This window comes from Dipodomys merriami, unplaced genomic scaffold, assembly GCF_024711535.1.
Source record: "Dipodomys merriami isolate MVZ:Mamm:240054 unplaced genomic scaffold, mDipMer1.0.p SCAF_38, whole genome shotgun sequence".
Taxonomy (NCBI): domain Eukaryota; kingdom Metazoa; phylum Chordata; class Mammalia; order Rodentia; family Heteromyidae; genus Dipodomys; species Dipodomys merriami.
The window spans coordinates 4,985,906-4,998,664 of NW_027205381.1; the positions used below are offsets into that span (position 1 = coordinate 4,985,906).

At 49.6% G+C, this 12,759-nt stretch overlaps 1 protein-coding gene across 11 annotated transcripts in view; it reads right to left on the reverse strand.

Moving 5' to 3' along the window:
* The window catches only part of Bin1 (bridging integrator 1), a 59,815-nt gene that overhangs the window by 16,752 nt on the left and 30,304 nt on the right, over window positions 1–12,759 (reverse strand). For 6 of the 11 annotated variants that reach the window (XM_069989440.1, XM_069989443.1, XM_069989447.1 and 3 more), the window contains exons 2-6: window positions 10,931–11,011; window positions 4,637–4,691; window positions 4,407–4,501; window positions 3,891–3,986; window positions 3,000–3,107 (exon numbers count right to left, since the gene is read on the reverse strand). In XM_069989440.1, the coding sequence (XP_069845541.1) occupies window positions 3,000–3,107; window positions 3,891–3,986; window positions 4,407–4,501; window positions 4,637–4,691; window positions 10,931–11,011 (435 nt within the window). Of the gene's footprint in view, window positions 1–2,287; window positions 2,381–2,999; window positions 3,108–3,890; window positions 3,987–4,406; window positions 4,502–4,636; window positions 4,692–10,930; window positions 11,012–12,759 lie in introns of all 11 variants that reach the window. The other 5 variants (XM_069989439.1, XM_069989438.1, XM_069989442.1 and 2 more) reach the window with 1 other exon arrangement.

Consider the following 12,759-nt stretch of genomic DNA (forward strand, 5'->3'; position numbering starts at 1 on the left):
GTGGAGTTGAGACTGGCACCAATGGTTCACACAGGAGATCTTAGGATCACAGTTCAAGGCCAGCCCAGGAAGAAAAGTCCCTAAGAATCATTTCCAATAAATATCCTCCCCAACCCCTGCCTCCCGATCCCCCAATACAACCTAAAGCCATAAAAGGAGTCTCAAGTGGTAGAGCACCATCCTTGAGCTGAAAAAGCAAAGGGACAGCACCTAAGCCCTAAGTTCAAGTCCCAGTACTGCCCCCCCAAAAAAATAATAATAATGAAATGGGAAAAATGTCTAAACACGCACACTTCAAGGACTAGATCATCCTCCCTGGTCTTTCTCAGGGGTCCCAGGAGCACTGAAAAGAATGTAAAGCATGTAAAGCTTTCAAGATGCCAGAAATCAGGGCCTGCTTTTCCATTCCCTTTGAGTCACATTCTCTAAATTCTGTCTGTTTCAGAAAGAGTTGGTTGGCAGCTAAGTGGAAATGGGTGGGGCTGTCCGACCTGAAGGAGGCCTTGCAGCTCCTAACTGCCTTACACACTAACACACTATGGAGCCAAGTAGAGACTCATCTGGATCTTCAAGCTGGGTTCTAAAGGCTGCTTCTAGTCTAGAGAGCACCAAGGAACTAACATGGAGGGTGTGTGGAGCCAACACAGCCCAAGGGCATGTAAAGTCTCCCCAAAGCCCAACAGCAGGGCAGCCCCAAAGCCCCAAGTGCCAGGCTCACAGTCACATAGTGTGGGTAGATCCGAAGTCTCTCCAGCTTTGAAACATGCATGGAGAAGAGGGAGATATATTCAAATAAAATGGGAACCAAGGAAAGATCAATTTGGTAGAAAGGCAACACATCTGCAGACCAATATTTGAAGATGTGATCATACAGCCTCCGCCTTCCCTGCTGTGCTCGAGACTCCCAGCAAAACCTCTATGTCCACCCCGGGAGCCCAAAAGCAGCAGGCAGGCTCCATCCCAGCCCTATAGCTTCCCTGGAGGCTTTTCCCACTCAATAAAAATGTTCCAGTTTGTCATACAACAAAATGAAGAATGCCTGGCTCAGAGTCAGTAGCCCCACCCCCTTCATCCCTCACACTTGCTCCACCTCCCAAAGCTGACTCAGGCCTTTCCAAGACTCTCTCCACCCCCCTCACTCCCCCACATCACCTCCATAGGCCCTAGTTAGCCAAGGTCAGCCTGACCCTAACCTCCAAAGACAGGATTTCCAAAGTCATCCCCTAGTCCTGGCCTGAAAGAAGTCAAGCATAAGGTCAGGTAAGAAACTGGGCATCAAGCCATGATAAGCTGGAGCTCCCCTATCAAGGCAATCGATATGTGGGTTGAAGATGATGAAAACATGAGGTAGCCCAGGAAAAATGGGACAGCAGCCCAGGAGAAATTTGACCTCCTAGGTCATGCGCAACTTCCCCACCAACCCTCCTCTCACAATGCTGGATCCCAGAGACTCATTGGGTTAGGCTAACACTGACCTGAAACACAGAGAACATATCTTGTGGCCCACCTAATGTTGGTACTGCCTCCAGCAGCCCCCAGCCACACGGCACCCCATTCCAAGGACAGGGAACTGAGAAGAGGGTAACTATCTTCAGGATCATAGACATCTGACATCTAAGGCCTAAGGTTTCTCCCCCAAATTCAGGATCCTAGCCAGACCAGAGAGCTCTCCTATGGTTCCCTTTAGAGTCACTTCTGGGACCCCAGTTCTGGATGTACTCTGGTAGGGCCTAACCACATAGAGCCCCAGCCAGAGGCCAGGTTGACAGCATGGAGCTTAAATCAAAAGTCCCATCTGCCACTCACCAGTTGCAGGACCCAGGGCCAGAGATGCCTCTCTAAGCAGTTTTGTCTCAATAGATTCAATATAACCTTAGGTTCTACAAGGTCTGAAGGACAGTGCAGGCTGGGAAGGGAGTCCTAATTCCATCTTCCCACCTCCCACTATCCCTAGAAAACTTCAGGGAGGACATATGGCTGAAAGGCATTCTTGGTTCCAGGATCACTGGATGACAGAGCCAGTTCTCCGGCCCAGATCAACCATAGCCACTCAGTATGAATGTGCCCCAGTATATGGCCTCAGGTATCACCTAAAGTTGTAGCTGGCCCCACAAAAACATCTGAAAGCCCTCCCTGCCCTCAACCCCTTGCCCAATGCAGCCCTCCAGCCACCAGCTAATCCTGCCACCCAATCCCAGAAAGACTGCTGAGCATAGGTGCCCAGCAAGAGTACAGGAAGACAGTCCAGAAGGCACCAGCACATGCAAGGTTAGAAGCCAAGTGTCACCTGATTTCGGAGCAGGTTAGTTTGAGCTACGAGATGAGCCTGCAGTTTGCCTTGACACCACTGGGGGGCGGCTTTCTCAAGCAGCGAGACAGGCTGGGGCAGGGAGGCCAATCAAGGCCAAGGAGAGTGGAGAGACAGGAGGGAGGTGGGAGAGAGAAACAGAGACACAGATATTAAACAACAAGCCCATTGCCTAAGGCACAGACATATATAGTCAGTCTCCTCCCAGACATCCCACCAGGGACCAGCCTTGGCAACAAGCAGAAGACGCCTAGGTCTGCAAGAAATAAGGGAAGCCCACCCAAGGGGCACGGAGAGCAGCATGAACTCCAACTGCAAAGACAAACGGTGAAAGTTGTTAGCAGGGCAGAGGGGCTCAGCAAGCAAGGTTCTGTCCATGAGGGGGTCCCTACCATGTGACCCAGAGGCCAGCCTTCTCATCGGCCCACTAGCTTCCAGTGAGACAGGCTCAAATCCCATGACACTCAATGGAATGGCCTGGCACCATTCCCGGGAAACCCAAGCCAGGTCTATTCTCATTCTGGAAAGTAGCCTCAGAGAGAGACAGAGTGGGGCTGAGGACAGGGAGGGGCCCAGAGAACCCTCATCTTGGCACCCCTACCTTGGGACCTGGGACTAGCCACCCACTACCCCCAGGCACCAGCCTCGGCCCAGCCTCAGCAGACTTCCCAGCCCTGATCCTAGTGTTTACCTTGGCAATTTTGGCTTCATCCTTCTTTTTGGCTGTTTGAAGGGACTCGTAGTGATGCCGGGCACTGTCATAGTCCACCAGTTTACGCCCTCGCTTGGCAATGCGTGACTGCGGAGCAGACAGAGGAAGAGGGGTTCAATGGGGCCTGGTACCCAAGCTGCGCTACCCAGTCAGGCTGGACCCAGAGAAACATGAGGGGGCTGGAGCCCAGAATTCTATCAGAGGCAGGTGAAGCCCTGGTATGGGAGGCTTCTTGGGGCAGGGAGCTCACCTTTCAGGTCACTTGCCCCTCTATGTCCTGCTTTCTTGCAACACGACCTCATTTGTTAGGATCCACTAGCTGGTATTAGATGGGTCAAGCCCATAATCCCCCAGTTTGCTTCACTGACAACCACAATACGTGCACAGGGCTCCAAGTACATACCCAGGCCCAGCAGAGGCAGCAGCTGGCTTCTAAACATGCAATTCCTCAGACGTCCAGATGGATAACAGGTGACATGCACAGCTATATATACACACCCTCCCAAGCAAACACAACATAAGCACAGGCAACAACAGGGCCTGTCACACCCTCACACCTCTAACAATCAGTCACTACAGCCACACACACACACACACACACACAGCCACACACACACACACACACATACACACACACACAGCCACACACACACACACACACACACACACACACACACACACACACACACAGCCTCCATAGAGAGGCTGGCAGGCTAGCCAGAGTGGAAGCAGACCTGGATAAATGAGATGCCTGTCTAGTTGGATACTTACTACCCATCAGGCAATCACCTCTGCACCTGAGCCTGCCTGGTGCTGGGCCTCCCATTCCCTTCTCTCCAGCTTTTGCCAAAAGCTACAAGAGCCCCTTACCTTGATGTCAGGGAACTGGCCTAGGTAGGTGTCCATGGTCAGTAGTGCCTGGTCCACCAGCTTCTGGTGGTAATCCATCCACAGCAAGTCATTGTTCTGAAATAGGAACAAGCATGTGTCACACACAGGGAGCCAGGTCTCATGGCCTTGGTTCTCCTCCCTAAGATTGTCATCTCAAAGCCCAGTGGATTCTCAAAGCCTCAGTTTCCCCATCTAAATAGAGTAGGGGCAAGAGCCCCTGACTAGTAGGCTCTCCTGTAGGTAAGTGAGGCTCAAGACCGATGCATGTAACATGGGAGACTTTGTGACCCATAGCCATAACACACAGAGACAGCCATAATCCACTGTCTCACCCTTCAGCATGAGACTAGAAGGAGGAGCAAGAAAACTTGCCAGTGAGCACACGGCCTGTGAGTACTGGGAGACTGTCACAAAGCTGAGGCACTGGGGAGGGGCCAAGTGCTGAAGCCACAAGGGGCCCTCTGGGAGTCGCTATGACCATCTCCCTACACTCACCTCAGCAATCTTGTTTGCCTCATCCCTGCCAGGCCAGTCGGGCTCATACACTTCCTGCAGACACTCATTCAGCTTCTTGGAGGCCTCGTGCATGGCTGAGCGGCAGAGAAAAGGTATATGTGGCCTCTCCCCACCAACAGTCCTCCCCACCTCCACCCTGCCAGCATGGCCCCTTTGCAGTCTGCATCCACCAGTTCCTTGCACTGGCACCCCCTCTGTCTGCCCCATACCTTTGACCGAAGCCAGATAGGTCCGGAGGTCCTTCTGCAGCCGGGTGCCCTCAGTCTGCAGAGAAAGATTAGGACCAGATCAGGGCCTGAAGGGTCCCAGACCCTGACCATTTCCTTCCTGTCATTCCTGCATGATGACTCCAGTTGGTCTCCTGACAGCAGTCACTGGCCAGCTGTCCTCCCCACAAGCTACCATGGAGCATGATGCCTCAGGGATTGTCCCTGAAACAGCTCTGGCTGAGCAGCACTGTGCTCTTAGTACAGTTCCTCCTCAGGAGCCCTGAACCCCAGTTAATCAGTCATGTGCTCACACTGTGAAAATGGCCCTCTGTGCCCTTGATGATACTCCGGGGGTACAATGAATGCTGTACATGTGCATATCAGGGCAGACCTGTCCTCAGACAGTAGTGAACAAGTGACTGAGAGGCACCAGAGCATGACCAGATAGGTGTGTGACCACCAGGTACCTCACTCCCCAAGCTCAGGTGGTGGCCAGGAACAGAGGCCCAGGAAAGGAGGGGCAGAAAGTTCTGCTGGACAGAGATGGTGGACCTCCCCAAAAAAGGCAACCTCCAGAAGGGAAAAGCATTAGTATCAGGGTAGGGGTGCTGTCCAGGACTCTAAGGACCTCTACCCAGGTGAGGGAGGGTGTAGGGCATGGGAGATCAGAAGACAAGGCTCAAAGAGGGAGTGGGTAAATAGTGGGGCCTCCTAAGCCAGAAAGTGGCCCTGGAAACCTGTTGAGGCTGTGGGCCAGGCCTCAAGTCCCAGTGCCCTTGATACCACAAAAACAGGCTACCTTCCAATACAGTAAAACAAACAAGATACAAGGTCTGAGACTGTCAGCCAGGAGAAACAGCAGAGTCCAGAAGTCATGTGACGAGGGGGAAGCATGTAAATGGTTGGAAACAAGTAAGTGGTTTCTTTCTGAATCTTAGTGACTGTCAACTTGGGTGATGGACCCTGCTAGGCATAGCACATGCCCAGGAAGGTTCAGATGAAGGCCCAGTCCACAGAGCTTCAAACGCTACTCTCAGGAGAAGACCTCCACAAAGGGGTGAGAGGGAGTGGCTGGTCCTAGCTGTATCACATTAAGGCATCTTTGTGGTCTTCCTCACCAGCCACCACCCCAAGTCTCAGAAACAGAGTACCTGGAGGAAGGGTTAGGGAGATATGGGCCTAGCAGCTGGCCACAATCCCATTCCATCCATCACCCCCTGCAGAGCTCCAGCTGAAGGCAAGTCCCCATCTAAATAGGTCGTCTCTAGGGAAAGCAAGCAAGAATCAGCCACCCTCCTAACCTCACCTCTAAACACTTCAAAGTTCTCATTCCCTCCTCCCCAACAGACCCTCCATCCTCGACGGGGCCCGGATCTCTACGTGGAATATCCAAAACTCTAGATGGGTACTGCCTTCTCAACACTGCTATCTCCACCTGATGAGGGAGGAAACTGAGAGGGCCGAGAACTATTTCAGAGACACACAGAGACCCAGAAAGCCAGGGACATCCTCCAGTCCCAGCAAGTGCAGTTTGCTGAATGGGTACCAGTGTACCCCACCCCCAGATCTAATGAGCTGTCTATTGTGACAAATGCTCCCACATTCCAGTGGGGACACCTGGCAGCTAGGGTTTCAGAACAGCACATAGATATGTAATAAAAAGAATAAAGAAACACCTTCAGATACGCATACATACGAAATCAAACTGACTAAACTATGATGTATGCAGGGGTGGATTCCAATGGTGTAACTCCTTTGAACACTTAACAGAAGGTTTAACAGAATTAATAATAGGAAGCTGAAACTTGTTTTTTGGGGAGGGGCAGACAAATGGAGAGGAAGGGTGGGCAAATACAGTCACGACAATGGGATCAGGTAACTTGAGGGGATAGGTAAAGTGGGGACAGATGAGGCAAAATGACAGAAGGGCTGGTATTGATCAAGAACCATTGTACTCATAAATTAACATGCTGAATTGAAATCCTCATGTACAACTACTTAGGGAAAGTATTTTTTAAGAGGAAGGAATATCTCAACTCAAAAAATAATAAGTTAAATGAAACATTTTCAGGTTTCCTAGTGGACACCTGTCCCTTGGAATGCTGAGGATCTGTCCTGGAACCCCCACCGATGCCCACAGATGGAGTCCCTCACATAACATGGCTTTATGTTGCACATAACCCACATACTCATTCTACCCAATACTTGAAATTACATCTAGATTACTCAACACCTAATATAATGTGGAAATAGCTGCTACTTTGTGGTGTTTAAATTCGTAATTTTTTTTTTTACAAATGCTTGTGTTGTTCTTCCCCTTGCTGCCATCCATCTTCAGTCTGAGTTCTCAGAATTCAAAGAAGGAAAGGTGAACCATTTAGTACACAACCCTAATCAAATACAAGTCTATGAACACTTAATCTATCTAAGTAAGTCTTTGAATATCTAATCTGGAGGCTCACTGATTAAAGATTAAAAGAAGAAGAAAATGGTCCATCCAGGCACATTCAGACTGAATTCAGCAGGGAATAGGAATCAGACTGTACAAGAAAGGTACTCATGGGTGTGGAGGTGGGGGTATGCACGTGCTAGTAAGGGAACCTGAACTCAGGACATGGGTGCTGTCCCTTACCTTTTTTTGCTATAGGCTGTAACTCTACCACTTGAGCCACAGCCCTACTTCCAGCTTTTTGCTGGCTAACTGGAGATAAGAGTCTCACAGTATTTTCTGTCAGGACTGGCTCTGAGCCGGTATCCTCATATCCCAGCCTACTGAGTAGCTACCACTACAGATATGAGCTACTGACACCCAACTTGAGAAGGGCAGTCTTTTCTTTTTCAAGACTAGGACTTGAACTCTTGATCTGAACACTTTTATTCTACCACCCAAGCCACACCTCCAGCTCCTTGAAAAGGGCACTCTTGACACAGTCCCTCTAGTCTAACAGTTAAATGCTTTGTTGGTTGAGATGCCATACTAGGGTATCAGCTGATGTCACAGAATCTCCCACACCGTTTCTCTCCCTGCCAAGCCTCCCTCATTCTGACTACACTTCTAGCATGGTCTTCAGTTCCACCCACACAAAGAGTGCCCATGAAGTGGACTGTGCATTCACCCAGGCTGCAGGCCGTACCAGGGCCCCTTGTGCTTCCCAACAACACCAGGCACGTGGCATGCAGATGCTGGAGGGGCCACCCAGACAGAGCTCTGCCTGCCCTGTGGCCTGCTACAGCTGGGCCTCTAAGCCACACCCCCCAGCATAGACACAGCCATTCTCTATCTAGGATAACATCCAGCAGCCCCTAAAGGGCAGCAGTGACCAAGCTAGTACAGAACCCTGTGGCCACTTGAAAACTGTCCTATCAAAGTGGGATATTAAAGAAATGATTCTGTGAAGCTCCCTGGATTCTAAGTTCACTCTGCAGAGCCTGGCCGGGAGAGGAGATTCTGGGCCACTGCCCAACTTAGTCCTTGGTGGTTAGTGAGGGCCTGGTGTGATGTCAGAGAGGGCCAAGCTCAGAAGCATCTCTATATACCCTGTTGGACCTCCCTCAACACTGATCTCCACCTTCCTAGTGGGACTAGTACTAGCACTGGCCCTTGCCCTTAAGCAGTCAAGGCCTAGGATTGGATCTTCATTCAGTAGTCAAGGTAAGCAGAACCCCAGGTGGGCGTGGAAAAAAAAAAAGGAGGGAAGCAGACTTGCCCCACCCCCATTACCCTGGGATCCCGGGTGCTATAGGAGCCCTAGGAGCAAAAGCTTGGCCAATCTGGAAAACTAAGTTGGCTTCCAGGAAGGCCTGGACCTTTCAACAGACAGCATCAGATGCTCAGGCTCCCAACTTCTCTTTCTGGGGTGAAGGGTCAAATGGAGCCCAGGACCACTCCATGCAGAGGTAGAAAGCAAGGTATCAGTGACCACTACCAAGTGGGCCCCAGAGAAGCCAGGCACCTGCGTCATTGTGAGAGCTGGTGATAGCACGGTGACCTATCCCCTCTCCTAGGGTCACGGGAAGGAAGGGTTGGGTCTAATGGCTGAGTCAGGAAAGAAAATTTGTGATTTAAGCTCTAGTGCCAAGACAAGGAACTCCCACATCTGTGCTTTCCTCACCTCCCTCAAATACCCCAGTCTGCTCTAGGGAGACCCTACCTCCCCACCCCATCTCAGGGGGTGCAATTTCGTGCCAGTGCAACCAGACAACCTCAAGACTGGGGTCCCCTCCAGAGAGCAAATGCAGAAGCAAATTAAGAGACCCACACAGTCTGTAAGCCCCAAACTAGAAAGTCCCTGTATATCTTGACTTGGCTGCCTCTGAAGACCTCCATCATCATCCAGAGATCTGTTAAGTGTAGAATAAGCCACTTCTGTGCCTGCATCTGAGCACAGTGGAGGGGGCTGATTCATCTCTTACCGAGGAGACCAAGGCAGCAGTAGGCCTAGAAAAATTGCTTAACCTCTTTGAGCCTCAAGTGCTACAACTATAAAAAATGAAGAAAATACCAGCACCCATTTTAAGGATCTATATGTAAAACACGCGTCAGTGCCAGACCCGCAGTAAATACCCAAGTAACAGCAATTCTTAAAATGACTTTGGAGGTGCCCACAGCCTAAAGCTGTGTGAGAAATACACCCAGAGTGTCCAAGAATGAGGCTTCCACTTTCTTTTTCCAGGTGAAGAAACTGAGGCAGTAGAAGCCTTCTGTGAGGGGACCTGCATGGGCCTTGAAACATCTTCCATTACTGGCCTGGAAGACAAGTAGCCATGATGATTCCCACTGCTGCCCAGCCAAGTATCTCGGGCAGATCAAGGAGGCTTGTCCCTACAGCCTCTCCCAGCATGCTCCCTAGCCCTCCTCTAATATACTCCCAACCTTCTGCCAGTTACTCCCCCGCCCTCTCCCAGCATGCTCTCCAGCCCTCTCCCAGCTGCTCTCCTGTCCTCTTCTGGTCTCTCTGGCCCTCCTCAATAGCTGGGGAACTATCAGGGTTTTCTGAGTGAGATTCTTCTCCCTCAGCTCCACTCTAGCTGCAGAGACTTTCTTGGACCTCTTTAATGTTTTTCAAAGCCTCAGACATGGACAAAGGGAATCCAAAGGTCTGGGGACCCCAACCTAGGCCCATCCTGACATATTTCTAGCAGAGCTTAGACCCTGATCTCACCTCTCATGCCCATCCCTAGTGGCCTCCTTCTCTGCCCTATCCCCATCTGTCACTCGATTGTGACTAACCTGCAGATGCCATGGAGCCATGCTCTGTTCTCCCTCTCTACTGCTACCTTGGTCTCCTCAGAAAGAGGTGAATCACCACCTCCACTGTGCCCAAATACATGCACAGAAGTGGCTTATTCTAAACTTAACAGATCTCTGGATGGTGATAGGAGGTCTTCAGAGGTAGCCAAGTCAAGATATACAGGGACTTCCCTTCCTTGTATCTAACCACTGCCCCCAGACTGCTGACTACATAATGAAGCCACTTCCTGTCACTGACCCCCAAGTCTGTGAAACAGGCTTTTGTGTAGTCCTTTCTAGGTTTTAGGATCAGACAGTTTCTGAATCTACTTTGAAAGCTAGACACCTTGCAGGTCACCCACTTCCCCAAGCCTCAACTGCTTCACCTACAAAAGAGACCAATGATTTGGTGCTGGTGGCTCACACCTGTAATCCTAGCTATTCAGGAGGCTGAGAGCTGAGGATCATGGTTTGAAGCCAGCCCAGGCAGGAATGTCTGTGAGATTCTTATCTCCAATTAGCCAGCAAAAAAAAAGCCAGAAGTAGAGCTGTAGCTCATGTTGTAGAGCATAAAAGGACAATGCTCAGGCCCTGAGTTCAAGCCTCAGGACTGGCATGAACCACAAAAAAAAAGGAGACAATGGTATGGCCACCTTAAGAGTTGGTTGGAGGTGTCCACTACTATCTACAAAATAACCAAGCCCACCCTGAGGCTCCTCTTCAATGAGCTCAGCAGATGCTCAGTCTGCTCAGCCTTAACTCCAAACCCTGAAGATTGCACTCTCCTGGCAAGAAAGTTCTGTAGCTTCTACTTTACCTTGATATGCAAGCTTTTCCAGAGTGATCACATCTACTGCCTGCTGCCACCCAACCCTTCCCTCCCCCATTACTCTTTCCAAGTCTTTCCCCAGACCCCTACTTATACCCTAACATGTGGTCCTGCCTCCAAGGAATCTTCTGCCATCTCACCAATCCAAGCTGATCCCCTCCTCTGAGCCTTCCTACTCCACAGTTTCTACCTAAAAACTACAAGTGCCCCAAGGCCAAGGGCCACCCACACTTACCAGCTGCTTGTTAAAGTTCTGGACACACTGTTCAAACTGCTCATCCTTCGTCTCATCTGCCTTCCCCAGTTTCTGTAGGACCTGACAAAGCAGAGAAAGAGTTACTTTGGAAAACAAAGTATTTCATAGAATCTCTGCAATAAAAGAGTCCTCAGTCCCCAACACCTGTGTGGTGTCTGGGGTGGCTGTGGATCCCATTGCCCTGCTCAGGGCACTGAACTAGCAGAAGACCTCCCAGCTGCTGTGATCCCCCAATCAAGAGAGCTCTGCCCTTGTGGATGAATTAACAAGCTCAGCCTAAGAGTGGGTTCATCATCACAACAGACAGACAGACAGATAAGATAGTGCTTTGTTAACCATATCAGATTGGCCCCATGATGCACCTCTGTCAGACACCAAAATCTGTGAAATTTCTAGTCTCTTCCATAAAAATGCCTTAGTATTTGCATATAACCTACACATACCCTTCCATAGTCTTTAAATCATCTCCAAATTGCTTACAGTATACAGTACAGTATATGTTATTTACTTAACATAACTGCTAGCCTGAATTGTTTAGGGAATAATGACAAGGAAAATTCTGCATACAGAATAATGACAAGGAAAATTCAATACAGACACAACCACCATAGGCCTAAACCAGAGAGTACAATACTCTAGGAGTATTGAAGAGACTGGGGAGCTGTGAAATGGCGGGAGACAACAGTACAGTATGGTGCAGAGATTCTATGAAATACTCATTGAATAGCAAATTCAAGTTATGCTTTCTGGAACTTTCTGGAAATTTATTTTCCAAATGTTTTCAATCAAAGAATGGTTGAATCTGTGCATGTGGAACCCAATGACACAGAGTACTGACTGTAAAAGCAAGTTTGGGCCTCTCTGGCCCCCACACACATTGTCTCTCACCACATGATATCTTTTGCCATGTTATGACACACCAAGAAAACCCTCACCAGTTATAGCCCCTTCATCTTGGACTTTACAGCTCAGCCTCTAGAACTGTAAGAAATCCATTTCTTTCCTGCTATGGTCTGAAGAAGTATCTCCCAAAGTCCCATGCATTAAAGCTTTGGTACACATCCTGTGGCACTATTGGGAGTGGTAGAACCTTTAGGCAGTAGAAACTAAAGGAAGGAAATTAGGCCACTGGGGTTGTGACCTTTCTCTCTTTGCTCCTCTTACTCTCTTTGCTCCCTTTGCTCTCCAGATGTTAAAAAGGTGGACACATCTGCCAGGCTCCAGTAGCTTACAACTATAACCGTAGCGACTCAGGAGGCTAAATCTAACGATCGAGATCCTAGGCAACCTTGGCAGAAAAATCAGTATGACTCTTATCTCCAATTAACTAGCAAAAACCCAGGAGTGGAGGTGTGGCTCAAGTAGTAAAGAACCAGCTAGAAGCTAAAAAGCTGAGCAAAAACTCAAGACCCTATGTTGGAGCCCCAGCTTTCTCTCTACCATGCTGTCCCTCCAGTGCTCCTCATCCCAGGCCTAGAAGCAATGGACCAATTAACCAAGAACTAAAACCACCCAATCTATGAGCCAAGTAAACCTTTCCTCTTATGAGTCTTCAGAGTTGATGATCTCAGGTATTTGTTACAGTAACGCAAGGCTGGCTAACACATTTTCTTTATCAATCACCAAGCCTGGGGTGTTCTCTCATACCAGCACAGAGCACATGAAGACAGGAAGCCTGAGTTCATCAATCCTTCCCATCCTTGCCTAGGGCTTAAGCCTCAGTAAACAGCAGCAGCATCAAGACAGCGACAGCTCCAGTACCAGGAGATCAGAGACCTCCCTGCTGACCTCATACCACACCCCAAGGG